The sequence below is a fragment of the Balaenoptera ricei genome, chromosome 1 (genome assembly GCF_028023285.1).
Source record: "Balaenoptera ricei isolate mBalRic1 chromosome 1, mBalRic1.hap2, whole genome shotgun sequence".
NCBI classification, from domain to species: domain Eukaryota; kingdom Metazoa; phylum Chordata; class Mammalia; order Artiodactyla; family Balaenopteridae; genus Balaenoptera; species Balaenoptera ricei.
The window spans coordinates 191,679,351-191,693,571 of NC_082639.1; the positions used below are offsets into that span (position 1 = coordinate 191,679,351).

At 42.7% G+C, this 14,221-nt stretch overlaps 1 protein-coding gene across 1 annotated transcript in view; it reads right to left on the reverse strand.

The window, feature by feature from the left end:
- Positions 1 to 12,288, reverse strand: part of KIF14 (kinesin family member 14) — a 47,298-nt gene extending 35,010 nt beyond the window's left edge. The window contains exons 1-8 of the mRNA XM_059937416.1: positions 11,204 to 12,288; positions 9,343 to 9,597; positions 8,732 to 8,819; positions 4,986 to 5,084; positions 3,923 to 3,975; positions 2,607 to 2,637; positions 2,078 to 2,185; positions 211 to 327 (exon numbers count right to left, since the gene is read on the reverse strand). Coding sequence (XP_059793399.1) covers positions 211 to 327; positions 2,078 to 2,185; positions 2,607 to 2,637; positions 3,923 to 3,975; positions 4,986 to 5,084; positions 8,732 to 8,819; positions 9,343 to 9,597; positions 11,204 to 12,288 — 1,836 coding nt within the window. The remainder of the gene's footprint in view (positions 1 to 210; positions 328 to 2,077; positions 2,186 to 2,606; positions 2,638 to 3,922; positions 3,976 to 4,985; positions 5,085 to 8,731; positions 8,820 to 9,342; positions 9,598 to 11,203) is intronic.
- Between the last annotated feature and the right edge of the window lie 1,933 nt (positions 12,289 to 14,221).

The following is a 14,221-nucleotide window of genomic DNA, read 5'->3' on the forward strand; positions in this document are numbered from 1 at the left end:
CAAGAGAAGCCACTGCAATGAGAAGCCCGTGCACCGCAACGAAGAGTGGCCCCCACTCGCCACAACTAGAGAAAGCCCACGCACAGCAACAAAGACCCAACGCAGCCAAAAATAAATTTATTAAAAAAAAAAAAAGATTGCGTGCTTAGCCAGTCATCTCCTAAAAACAGTGCCCAGGCCTGCGCTCCCAGCGTGAGGGCTCACCCTTACCTTCAGCCGCTCCCCGCTCGGCTGGGTCTCGGAACAGCGCTCACTGCCCGCCAGGTCCACCAGGTTTATGCGGCTCCGAATTCTGTGATCCAGCTCTTCCCCTTCCACAAATTCTGTCTGGGACAAAAGGACATTAAAATAACACTTCATAAGTTCTTTTACGACTTGCCATCAATGTAAGTCTGCAAAATGGGAAGTTACGACAAGATTACAAACCACTCACTTATTTTTGAAGCTATCCCTTCTTGAATCTGTGACAATTTATAAGAACATATTGAGCAGTGCTCAGACTACGCAAAATAAAAGGAATGACTTTAAAGGGCTAAACCCATAACTACGCAATTATATTAAGGAAACGGCCACAGATAGAAAAAAGGCTTAATGTACAAAGGTGCTGTTCATCCCAGCCCTGAAGTAGCAAAGCATTTAAAAGCAACATAAATGTCCAACAGCAGAGAAAACTTTGAGGAATTTTAACAGTCAAAGGAAAATTATGTAGCTGTGAATAATAATATTTTGCAAGTAATTTTAATAGTATAAAGTTGTTGCAGATTTTGTAAATTTGTTTACATGATTGTAAAACAAATGAAAGATTATATACCAAACTTTTTTTTATTTATTTATTTTTTTTAATTTATTTTTTGGCTGTGTTGGGTTTTCGTTTCTGTGCGAGGGCTTTCTCTAGTTGCGGCAGGCGGGGGCCACTCTTCATCACAGTACACGGGCCTCTCACTATCGTGGCCTCTTTTGTTATGGAGCACAGGTTCCAGACCCGCAGGCTCAGTAGTTGTGGCTCATGGGCCTAGTTGCTCTGCGGCATGTGGGATCTTCCCAGACCAGGTACCAAACTCTTTAGAGGGGTTTTGTTTGAGCAGTGGAACCCTACGGCTGAATTATTTAAAATCTTTTACTTTCTGGGGGCTTCTCTGGTGGCGCAGTGGTTAAGAATCCGCCTGCCAATGCGGGGGGACACGGGTTCGAGCCCTGGTCCCGGAAGATCCCACATGCCGCGGAGCAGCTGGGCCCGTGAGCCACAATTACTGAGCCTGCGTGTCTGGAGCCTGTGCTCCGCAACAAGAGAGGCCGCGATGGTGAGAGGCCCGTGCACTGCGATGAAGAGTGGCCCCCACTTGCCACAACTGGAGAAAGCCCTCGCACAGAAACGAAGAACCAACACAGCCATAAATAAATAAATAAATAAAATTTAAAAGAGATAAGCAAAACATTCTCTCTATAAATTTGATCTTTAAAAAAAAAAAAAAAATCTAATTAAAATCTTTTACTTTCTGATATGTTTTTTCAAATACTGTACAATTATCATGTATTATTGATAATATATTACCATGTATTGATATGACAATATCAATATCATGATAAGTTAATAATCACGTTATTGATTTTTAAAAGTGAGAAAAACATACTCCTGTATGCCAGAAGTCACTCAGCGTTACTGTGTATATGTCCTAAAATCCAATTATGTTATATATTTATATGATTGGACTTTTACCTTTGATTTAAAGAGGTAAGAGAGTGGCATGGACATATATACACTACCAAATGTAAAATAGATAGCTAGTGGGAAGCAGCCGCATAGCACCGGGAGATCAGCTCGGTGCTTTGTGACCACCTAGAGGTGTGGGATAGGGAGGGTGGGAGGGAGGGAGACGCAAGAGGGAGGGGATATGGGGATATATGTATACGTATAGTTGATTCACTTTGTTATACAGCAGAAACTAACACAACATTGTAAAGCAATTATACCCCAATAAAGATGATAAAAATAAAAAAATAAAGAAGAAAATAAGGAAAACATGAAACTTGAATATAGTGACTATCTAACCTAAGAAATTAATCAACAACACAGTACCTTGGTCTGGGTCATCACCAGGGTGAACACTGAGTGAGAGCGGGAGCTTTTATCGTTCATGCCAGTGGCCGCAGTTGCCTTCCTCTTATTTCCCAGTTCCAGCCAAATCTAGTGAGAAAGGAGAGAAGGAGGTCAGGTCTGCAGACAGGCACTCACCGGAGCAAAGTAAAGAACAACAAAGTAAAGTAAGCACATATATACACACATTTATAATCAGTTTATAAAATAAAAATACTAATACATGCTGATTTAAGAATTTGCATTCCCATTGTCTATTTTTTTTTCTGTCACAGAAATTTGAATGAGGAAATAATACCTTTAAAAGGCTATTTCTATAACTCTAAACTGACATGATGATCGATTTAAATTTTTAGTTTATAAGAGTAATTCTTTTGCTTAAAGTTTACAGTTCCTTATAAATTAACCTTTTATTTATGCAAACAGCCAGTAAGGGGAAATATTCTTATGAATATTTATGACTCTGATCTTTCTATCTAGTGGAGAGAAGCTCAATTACAACGGACCTTACCTGGATATCAGAGTAAGAGCTGACAACATTCCTATTTCACAAAAGCAAAGGACAAAATCAGTTTTACTCATGATCACACTCCTGTACTCATAAAACATCAGCCACCTTTCAACCACATAATTACTCCATGAGTACCACAGTGGAATAATCCATAGATATTATTACACTGATTCTTACAGAATCTTTCATTTTCTCCATTCTAAAAGGTAGATAATAAAATAGTTTTCATTTTAACAAATTTTAAGAAGTATGATTTTTCTTAATATAATGAAGCACCTTAGCATCTTAACATTGTACTATCCAAGTCTAAATCGTGAGACCAAAAGATAAACTTTAACCCATATGTATAGGCAAAGGCATAGGTATAGGTACCTGTATATATGCGTGTGTTTAGGCATAGGTAGAGGTACAGGTATATGTATAAGTACACATATATATGGGTGTGGTAGTGTGCGTGTGTATGGGTCTCAGCACAATCCCAGATTTACTAAGTGGAGCTGAATTTTTTCTAGCCACTTTTCTTTTCCTTTAAGAAAGCATTTGGGACTTCCCTGGTGGCGCAATGGTTAAGAATCTGCCTGCCAATGCAGGGGACACGGGTTCGAGCCCTGGTCTGGGAAGATCCCACATGCCGCGGAGCAACTGGGCCCGTGCGCCACAACTACTGAGTCCACGTGCCGCAACTTCTGAAGCCCACGTGCAGCAACTACTGAAGCCTGCTGCTCCTAGAGCCTGTGCTCCGCAACAAGAGAGGCCACCGCAATGAGAAGCCTGGGCACCGCAGCGAAGAGTAGCCCCCGCTCGCCGCAATTAGAGAAAGCCCGCGCGCAGCAACAGACCCAACGCAGCCAAAAATAAATAAGTAAAATAAACAAATTTTTTTTAAAAAGTATATATATATATATATATATATATATATATAAAGAAAGCATTTGGAGTTGAAAGCCAAATAAATGACTCTCAGCATATTTCCAACTCTAAACATTGAGCTCAGCACCTTCTCGCCTCCTCAGCTTAAAGTAACAGATAAAAAAAGTGGCTCGAGAGGGAAGGCTTAACTTAATGGCTTAGCGGGGGAAAGGGAGGAAGGTCAAATATTTCATACACAGTATAATTAATGCTCTACGCAAGGCACTTCACAGGTGCCGTGAGAGATATAAACAAATATAACAACAAGCAGCTAACACTCTATTTGGAAAGAGGAGGAACATTTAACAGGATAACATTAAGGGGAGAAGACTAAGTGAGGCAGCGCTTCACGGCTGGGGAGGCCGCCGAGAGCTCGGCGGTCACGGGCCCTGGCCGCACACACTCACGTGGACAGGCCCTCGACGTAGGGGCCGGAGGCCGGGTGCTCCCGCACTCTCAGCTGTGGGCAAACATGAGCCACATTAACAGCAAGGCAAATACTTCACATGAAAGAGAATTTCAAATGACCTTTTTTTCTATATTTTGAGTCTACGGTAAAGAGATTTGTCTCTACCCGCAAATAAATATAAAGGTCCTCACAGAAACACATCTGTAAGGCACTAGGAAACTGCCTCAAGACCACAAACTGTTCACATCTGCACAGTATTTGACAATATACCATAACATCAAATATCTTACTAGTTTTTTATTCCTAAGTCCTGCCATAGCTATTGTTTATATGCTTTTAAATAGCTTTCTAAAATACATGCAATAAATTTCAGACAGTTAACATTTTTTTCCGTTTACATTATACATTTTAAACTTTGTGAGCAGAAATTTAAAAACACGTAGAAGACATAGAAGGAAATGCCAAGTTTTGTATGAGTCTCTTGATGTTGCCAAAAGCAAACTGCATGACCTTGAGCAAGTCAAGTGACCTCTTCAGATTTTAGCTTCTCGCTCTCCACAGCCCTTTTCAAAGTCAAATATTTTTAATTCTAATAGCAGTTGTTTAAAAAGTTTATGCCTTTGTGAAACTCTCTACTTCACAGAAAATATTAGCTATAAGATATCAATTTGCTAAATAATCGAGTGAAATACATATTCTACAATAACAATACAGTTTTTTAAACTTTTATTCTTTTTTGGCTTTGCAGACTTTAGGAATTTGGTATTTGACATAGTGGTCCAACTAAATCTTGGAATGTTTTATCTTTAACTTTTATATAATACTTGCTTAAGTAAAATGAGGTTACAGTTAATAACTAGTTTAATGTCCACTAACAATAATGTTCATCTTATTTAGTAAATAGCAATGTAGTTAGACTGTAGATCTCAACATATGTATTTTAGTAATTAAGCTATATATCATCTTGAGAACTAATATAATTATATGCATCTTGAGAACTAATATAATTATATGCATCAATAAAAACAGAAATTAAAAACAAATAAGTTTTTAAATCTTACTGTTTGCTTCCTCTGCCCATTGTCACCTTTACAAACCAGAAGGTCGTGAATTTTTTCATTATATACTTCAAAGAAGCTCATTTCAAGGTGATAGCTGACCTAGCAGGAACAGAAACACAGCATACAATTTATTTGAAAAGTCCTTGCATTTTTTACAAATCATATCTGATAACAGTCTAGTAACCAGAATATATAAAGAACTCTTACAATTCAACAACAGAAAGACGAACAACCAATTAAAAAATAGGCAAAGGACTAAACAGACATTTCTCCAAAAAAGATACACAAACAGTCAACAAGCACATGGAAAGGTGTCCAACATCACAAGTCAGTAGGGAAATGCAAATCAAAGCCACAGTAAGAAACCACTTCACACCCACTAGGATGGCTGTAATCAAGGAAACGGAAAACAACAAACGCTGATGAGGATGTGGAGAAATCGGAACCCTCCAGTGTTGCTGCTGGGAATGTTAAATGGTGCAAATGTCGTGGAAAACAGTGGGCAGTTCCTCAAAAGGTTAAGCACAGAATTACTGTATAACCCAGCAATTTCACTCCTATCTACTCAAAAGAATTACAAATAAATTCAAATTAAAAATTACTCAAATAGGGACTTCCCTGGTGGTCCAGTGGTTAAAAATCCGCCTTCCAACGCAGGGGACATGGGTTCGATCCCTGGTCGGGGAACTAAGATCCCACTAAGATCCCACTTAGTTGCCACGGGGCAGCTAAGCCAACGCCGCAACTACTGAGCCTGCGCGCTCTGGAGCCCCCACGCCACACCGAGAGAGAAGCCCGCACGCCACAAGAGAGAGTCCACGCGCCGCAAGGAAAGATCCCGCGTGCCGCAACTAAGACCCGACATAGCCAAATAAATAAATAAATATTTTTTTAAATTACTCAAATAAAAACTGTACACAACTGTACAACTGTGTATTGTAATAGCAACAGTATTACAAAAGCCAAAAGATGGAAACAGCCTAAATGCCCATCAACTGATAAAGAAGATGTGGCACATATATGCAACGGCATATTACTCAGCCATAAAAAGGAATGAAGTGTCAATACATGCTGTAACACTAATGAACCTCATGCTGCATGACATTCCATTTACAGGAAGCGTCCAGAATAGGTAAAGCCACAGAGGCAGAAAGTAGGGGCTGAGGGGAGGGAAATGGGTTGTAACTACTTAATGGTACATGGATGGTCTCCTTTGAGGGTGATGAAAATTTTTTTAGACCCAGATAGAGGTGGTGGTTGCACAACATTATAAATGTACTAAATGCCACTGAATTTTATATTTTAAGATGGTCAATTTTATGTTATGTGAATTTTATCTCAATATAGGAAAATTTCTAATTTCAACAACAAAAGTCCTTGCGTTTCTTACTAACTTCTAGGAAATCCACCTAATTCAATTCACCTTAGTATGTGCATGGCTTTGGACTATATGAGAAGGATATACGGAAGTATATGGCAAGGTTCTCGCCCACGAGTTTCCATCTCAGAGAAACATAACATACCCTCCAACAGATAAGACAGAGCAATAGAAAATTAAGAACCAAAATGAGAAATCATGACCCTAAATAATACGACCAATCAGAAGGGGGAGATGCGGGTGCCAGAGAGGCCGGGAAAGGAGGAGAAAAGGATGTGAGGCATGAGGAACGCAGCGGGCTGGACCCTGTGGGCGAACACCTGATCTGCTAAGTGAGGATCTTAAATCAGAGCTTTTTTTCCTGATTGCGGCAAAAAACAATCACCAGACTCAGCAGAGCTGAGCTTCTCCTCCTTTTGACTCTGAAAGACAAGGTATAAAGGCCAAAAAGGGAAAATTTGCTTCCATGTAGCTTTTTTGAGTTAGGGCATGTTTCCTTGTTAGAGAAATAAATTTCACCCACAGGCCCAAAGTGAGTCAGCAAGCACCCAGCGCTAACGAAACTAGAAGCTTCAAGGGAGATCAAAGAGATGTAGGTTCAATTCACCAAATATTTATTGGGCCTACCAGGCACACAGCACTCTTCTAGGTGCTGTGGGAGAACCTGAGGTGAACTGGACAGGCTTCTTCCTCAGAGAACTCACAGTCTAATTGGAGATGCAACACAGCACTTGAGTAACACAGACAGAAGGATACAGTTAGCGTCCCGGGAGAGGAACAAAGCACTTCCGGGTAGAGATCCGGTACAGGTGAACCCATGCATTACAGGTTATTTACAAGGCTGTGGATACAGGTATTGGGGCTCAGAATTCAACAAACATGCATTAATGTCTATTATATATAAAACAGTGTACTGTGTTACGGGGCTTCCAGGGGCCCTTGGAGAGGAACATGCCGCGGGAGGGGAGCTGCGAACGGCGGGCGGTCACGTCGCAGAGGAGCATACCTTGTCTGCTCCTTCGAGGCGCCTGGCGTCTGTGGCTATACCCCCCTCCGTGACCCCCACCCGAATGCTGTTATCTTCCACCACCCTGAATAATCCCAAACGGACAAAACCGCAGTCCCTTCGCTGGGCTCCCTATGTGCCGGGCACTGTTCAAAGCCTTCCACGCAGACGAACACACTTCACACTCACGGCAAACCTAGGAGAGCATCCCCCTCATCCCCAGTCTCGGTGCCGAAGCACTCAGAGGAGTTAAGCACATCGCTCGAGGTCACACTTCCAGCAAAGGGATGGAACCTGGATTCCAGCTCAAGCCATCTCCGAAGTCCACGCTCTTAACCAGCTCATGTGTTCCTCTCCCTGACAAAGTCGTTCCCCACAACTGGAGCACCCCAGACCCGGGATCACTCCAGAGACCCCTCGCCTTCACCTGCTCTCCCTCCCTGGCTTCCACCACCTTTAAACGAAACAGATGCTAAACAGAGGGGCCTAACCCACGGGCCACGCCTCCTCCAAGGACCCCGTGCCCCCAGCTTACATGTCCCCGTAGCCGCCGCTCTCATCCTAACCGAGTATTTACTTCACTTTATTTAGCATCTCACTGACTGTACTCGACGGTGTACTGGCCCGTTTCTCCATCACACTCTCTTCACTACAGGTACCGGGTCTTTTGACTCCGTGCTCCCAAGTACAGCACAATATTTTCCCAAGTCCCCTCATCATAAGAATCACTAGAGGAAAAGTATGAAAATTATAAACTCCCAGGCTACCGTCTAAACCAACTGAATCAGAATCTCCAGAAGCTTTTCAGCAAGTACACCCCCACACACATTCCTAGGGGCTCTTATCCTCAAGCAAGTTTCGGAAAAACTGGTCTAACAGGCTGCCCGGCAAACAGCTGGCCACACTAGGACCAGGTGAGAGGGCGTGGGCACCCAGCGCTGGGGCAGTGCGGGGCACGAGCGAGGCTGTGACCTCCACTCCGGGCTGAATCTGCAGGTCACTCCTCTCTCTCCTACTGCTGCCGTCCTAACGCTGACGCCTGCCGTCCTTAGGGAAGGCCGTGCCGCCGCCCTGCTGCAGACACGCACGACGGGGCGTAACTACCGGGCCACGTGCACCCCGCACCCACGGAGGTGATTGGGTAGAGAAGGCGGAAGAGAGGACCCTCCATCCCTGTCCACCAGGAGGAACCGCCTCTGAGTCTGGAGCCCCCGTCCCCCATACCACTGTCCTAAAGGAGAGCGACCAGAAATTACAACATCTTCTGCTGAGTAGTTCCTTAGTGGCCACGACTCTGACTTTAACTTGATTTGACCGTTTTCTAGTCTAATAAGAAGGCTTACGGATACTATGAGAACATACCTCTTGGGTTTGTTTTTTGGCTATTTCAGCATAAAGACCGTCACAGAATCTTGGAATTATTCCTGGTTCTTCACTAAATCCCATCATCCTGGAAAATACATTATAAATAGGGAGGACGTAAAACTAATTAGGTTTTTAAGTTCTTTGGGGAGAAAGTAAACCTCAATTTCCTCTTCTGTAAAATGGGAATAAATAAGAACTATCTAATTCAGAGCCTTTAGCACAGGGCCTGGAATACAGTAAAAACTTAATAAGTGTTAGCTACTATTAAAATCTGAGTATTTCCTTCTAGGACAGGTATTATTACCATACCGTTGATCAGATGACTTGCTTGTAATTCTCACAACAATACTTCCAATTAACCTCTCTGGGCTTCGGTTTACACAAGAAAGAGTTTATAGTAAAATGGGGCCAACGAAACAATATCTCACGCATAAACAGAAACCCAGAGACGAAGTAACTTGCCCAAGTCTGCAGAACGAGTATGTAAAATGGTGGGATTTGAGCCCACAGCTGTGCAGTTGCAAAACGATATTCTTTCTATCAAACTATGCTGCTCCTCACAAAAAATGCAAACATTTCTGGATAATCGGATTTATGATACAACTTACGTATAGGACTTTCCAGAGCCAGTCTGACCATAAGCAAAGAGACAGGTGTTGAAGCCTTCGAAGGCCTGTTCCAGGAGCGGGGCTGCCAGTGCCTCGTACACGGCCGTCTGGCTCGCGAAGCGGGGGTGACACTCATCAACGGACCAGAAGGAAAGATCGTAAACAAAACTGTACACCTGTCTCATGCTGGGATGTTCCACAGCTATTTCTTCCCCGTTCAGGAAGACCACCTGGGATGTTTCTTCACTCTTCTCTCTTTAAAAAGAAGCGCAGAGAAAAATATCGTTACTATAATTATTCTGAGTATTATTCCCACAGAATATAATAAGGACCTCAAACTAGTTAAATACAACATTCCTCCAGGGCAAGATGATTCTTCAGTTTTACGTGGAAAATGCAGACCAGCACACGTAATAATAGTGGGTTTCCAAAATCTATTTCCTGCAGCTCCAGTGCCACTGCTCAAAGGGAAAATGGAGCTCCAGATTGCTTGTCTGGAAGAATGCCCCCTACTTTTACAGGATTTTCCATCTTTTTCCTTTTTCTCTTAAGCCCTCCCTTTTCTCATCCTGCCTACTATAATCTACCTGTCTCTGCAGTTCAAACCTGGAAACTTGTTTGAATATATTATAAAGAAATTTTGGAGGTACAAATCTATATAAAGCTGGTAAGAAACACAATTTCAACAAACTCAGTTAGATACAAGTGTGAACCATAAGCGTCTTTGGGCTACTAGTTACGTTTCTATGAATCCAAAGGTCCCTCCTCCTTTAAATTATCTCTTTGGGTCCATCCTTCTTCCATCTAAGACTTAGTAGGAAACCTTTCACTGGCTCTAGAGCTGCAGAAGAACATTATCAGTCCTTGTCTGGCCCCAGATCTCTCCTTCTGCCCCCATCTCTGCTTTAGATCAGAAACTACTGCGGAAACCACCTCCCTCATCCCCCACCGCGGCCCTGCTACAGGCGCGCCTGCCGAGTCTGGACTCAGCACGTGGTCCCTCGCTCCATCCTCTCCAGGGCAGCCGCCCGTCCTGGGCTTGTCCCTTCTGCCCCTCTTCCCCGCACAGTCTTGAGGCTCTTTGGTACTGAGTTCTCTCCCCTTATCACTGACCCCACATTTTCAGCTAAAAGGCTCACAGCCCTGTGGAACTTGCCTTAACTGCTGGCCGTTTAGGTTCAAACCAGAGGTCCGTCTGCATTGCAGGGTCACCATACCCTTCTCTAACTCACTTAGGTCCACAACAGAGTTAAAAACTACTGACTCTGTGAAGTCTTCACAGTCATCTCTCCAAGTATGTAAAGATAACCAGATGCCACATTCACACTGGGCAGGTCGTCTTTTTCAGCGCAACCCGCAATCCGTGAGTGTCTCACCCACAAGCACTTTGGGGGAGAGATTTTTTTTTGCCATCAAAATCAAATGTAATAAATGAGTGAGCGTATAACCACCACGTAGCAGAGATGATGAGGGGGTGACCACCACTCTGGAAAGGGTTTTGGAAGGACCTCTTTGGGGAACGAGTGACCTGTTGTGGCTCTTTCCAAGGGAAAGGTAGAGATCCCACCGTACATTACAGATTTGAAAGCAGACTGCATTAGACTGAAGTCATTCAGACTTTTAAAAAGCAGTATATCCAGAGAAACTTACGTTTGCAAAATACGGTGATTTCGATTTTTTAATTTTACAGCCAATCATCAAAAATAATCCACATACTACAACTGAACCGAGAAGTTCTGTCTATATAAAAGAATCACCAGCCAGTTTGAAGATGCATGAACACGCTGACTTCCCAAAGGCAGAGAGGAACTGGACACGCTCCACGCCACCAGCCTGGCCTTAGACAGAAAGGGGAACGTACCGCGTGCTGAAAGGCCTGACTCTGACTGCCACCGTCACTTGACTGTTTTCCACTTTTAGGGGGTCTGTTTCTGTAGAGGTTCTCCGAAGTGCAGGTTCTTCTTCAAGAAGGAATGGATTTTCTCGTGACCGTTCCCTTTTATTTGCGAGAAGAGAACTTTTCGGCCTTTGTTTCACTTGAAGGGTAGGCATCCTGTTTTTCAGAACTGACGCAGCTGGGCTTTTAAACTGAGGAATGCCACGCTTTGGTGTCGATCTGTGCTCTGTAACACACTTCGAAGGTGTTCTTTTCTCTAAGCTTTCAAATTTAGGTGCAAGTTTCGCACCATCCTTCCCAGCACTTCTGTGATGTAAGCTTCCTGTTCCTGACACTCTGATATCCAACTTGCTCTGAATAGGTTTTGTTGCCAAGCGTCCTGATCTAACAGCTTCAGTCTGACTCTGGGAACCAGCGGGTGGTCTATCACTTAGGGACTTAAGGGCAACATTTTCGTCTGCCCCACTGACAGCAGAAAGCGTTTCTTTGTATTTTCCACCAGCCTTCACTTCAGGGTCTTTTGGGTCTGCAGCTAAAGGTACAGAAGGTGTGACAAGAAAGTTTCTATCATTATTTACAGTCTTTACATTTATACTAGTTTCTGGTGAAGCACAACTGTTTTCTCCTTTACCTCCCACTTTCTGCGCTGTTTTCCACTTTTCCACAGAATCTGTCTTAGCCCGACGTTGTAACGCAAGACGTGTTTCTGCTGTTTTCGCAGTTGTGTCTCCCAACTCACGACCAAGCAGAGAGGATTCTTTGCTCTTTGTCACTCTCCTCTGAAGTGTCAACCTACCCACAGGGTTAGGGGGAAGGGGTGTATCTTCCGTTTTTTTACAGGCAGAGATAACGTAAGTGCTATTTATGTCTCTGGTTTTACTTGCAGATATCAATAGCGGATCATCATTTTCACATTCCGACGTATCCGACTTTGAATGCAGCTTCAGCCTGCTACCGTGGGGGAGGACAGGCAGCGATGAACTCTTTGGGGAAGAAGGGATACCAAGGATATTGCTGTCATTTCTACTAGGTGCAGTGTAAACTGACATTGTGGCAGCAAGTTATTTTTAGAAAGGATGTTGCTGAAGAAACTTTAAGCTCTTCTCTGGACGTTCATTTAACTTCCGGCCATTCCTTATGCATCAGTTTCCAAACTTATCTGCTAAAATTAAATAAATAAATAAATAAGATTTAGATGGCACAGACTACGAATAGGCTGTAAAAACATGAGAACCTTCCATGGTGAAAGTAACTGCTCAGAGCAATACATCAGAGTAGGTCATGACCTCCAGCTCAGATATTGTTCCCAAGCTGCTTCAGACAAACCTCTGACCTCAAAGAGCTTAGTCATTACTTACAATCATTACTCAGCTGAGCTCCCATGAGGTGCCAGGCCCTCTGATGGATACTACGGATTTTCAAAGACAAGACCCCTGTTTTCATTTCCTTAGTCTAGAAGGAATGCGCAGATAACACTTATATCAGGCCAAATGTGCCAGGTGACTTTAAAGATGTAAAAAGCACATGTCGGGGGCTTCCCTGGTGGTCCAGTGGTTAAGACTTCGCACTTCCACTGCAGGGGGCACGGGTTCGATCCCTGGTCAGGGAACGAAGATCCCGCATGCTGTGTGGCACAGCCAAAAAAAGAAAAAAGAAAAAAAAAAAGCACATGTCAAAGACATAAGAATGGCCAAGAAGCACATAAAAAGATGCTCAACATCACTAATCATTAGGGAAAAGCAAATCAAAACTGTAATGAGATGCCACATCACTAGCTCATTAGAATGGCTACTATCAAAAAAAAAAAAAAAACAGTGTTGACAAGGATGTGAAGAAACTGGTACCCTTGTGTACTGTTGATGCAAAATGGTACAGCCACTATGAAAAACAGTATGGACATTCCTCAAAAAATTAAAATTACCACATGACCTAGCAATTCCACTTCTGGGTATATACCCAAAAGAAATGAAAGCAGGGTCTCGAAGAGATATGTTTATGCTCATGTTCATAGCAGCATTATCCACAATAGCTAAAATGGGGAAGCAACCCAAGTGTCCACTGACCAATGAATGGCTTACCAAAATGTGGTATATTCATACAATGGAATATTATTCATCTTTTAAAAGTAAAGAAATTTTGCAATATGCTACAATATGGATGAACCTTGAGGACATTATGCTAAGTGAAATAAGCCAGTCACAAAAAGACAAATAACATATGACATCACTTATATCAAGTACATAGAGTAGTTAAAATCATAAAGACAGAAAGTTGCCAGGATCTGGGGGAGGGCATAACAGAGAGTTAATGTTTAATAGGTATAGAGTTTCAGATTTATGAGATGACAAGACTTACGGGGACGGATGGTAGTGATGACCACACAACAATATGAATATATTTAAGGATGTACACTTAAAAACGGTTTAGATGGTAAATGTTAGAAAAGAGAACATGTCAGCAGAGATTTTTTTTTTAAAGTACCCCCAGCTTGGGGAGCAGGGAGGGGGACTAACGGGGACACTCCAGCACCAAAGTTAAAGACCGGAGTGAAGCATTTCTGCACCTGCTGAATGCACGTTACATGCAAGAATGCCTCAGAGAGATGAGTTTGAAAGGTGTCACAGACAGATTATTCCCAAATAAGTAGCAGAGACAATAAACATGATAAGTGCTGTAAACTAATTGCTTGTGCTGAGAAGAATTACGCAAGATTAGTTAAGTAGACAGCCTGCCCTCTAGCAGTTAGACAACAAAGTGGACAGGAACGTATGTAACTGTGTGTCAACAGTAGCGATCCAGCACTCACGTTTAAGGGAAAAGAGAACTGCGGTGACAGCTAAGAGGTCTGGCTTCTGGTCAACGCTGAATCAAACCGGTTATACTGATGTAAACAAGTCTTTACGTTTGCATGCCTGATTCGAACTTGTAAGATGACACCTGATCATTGACACATATTTCATTGTGAAAGTAAATAAAGGAAAC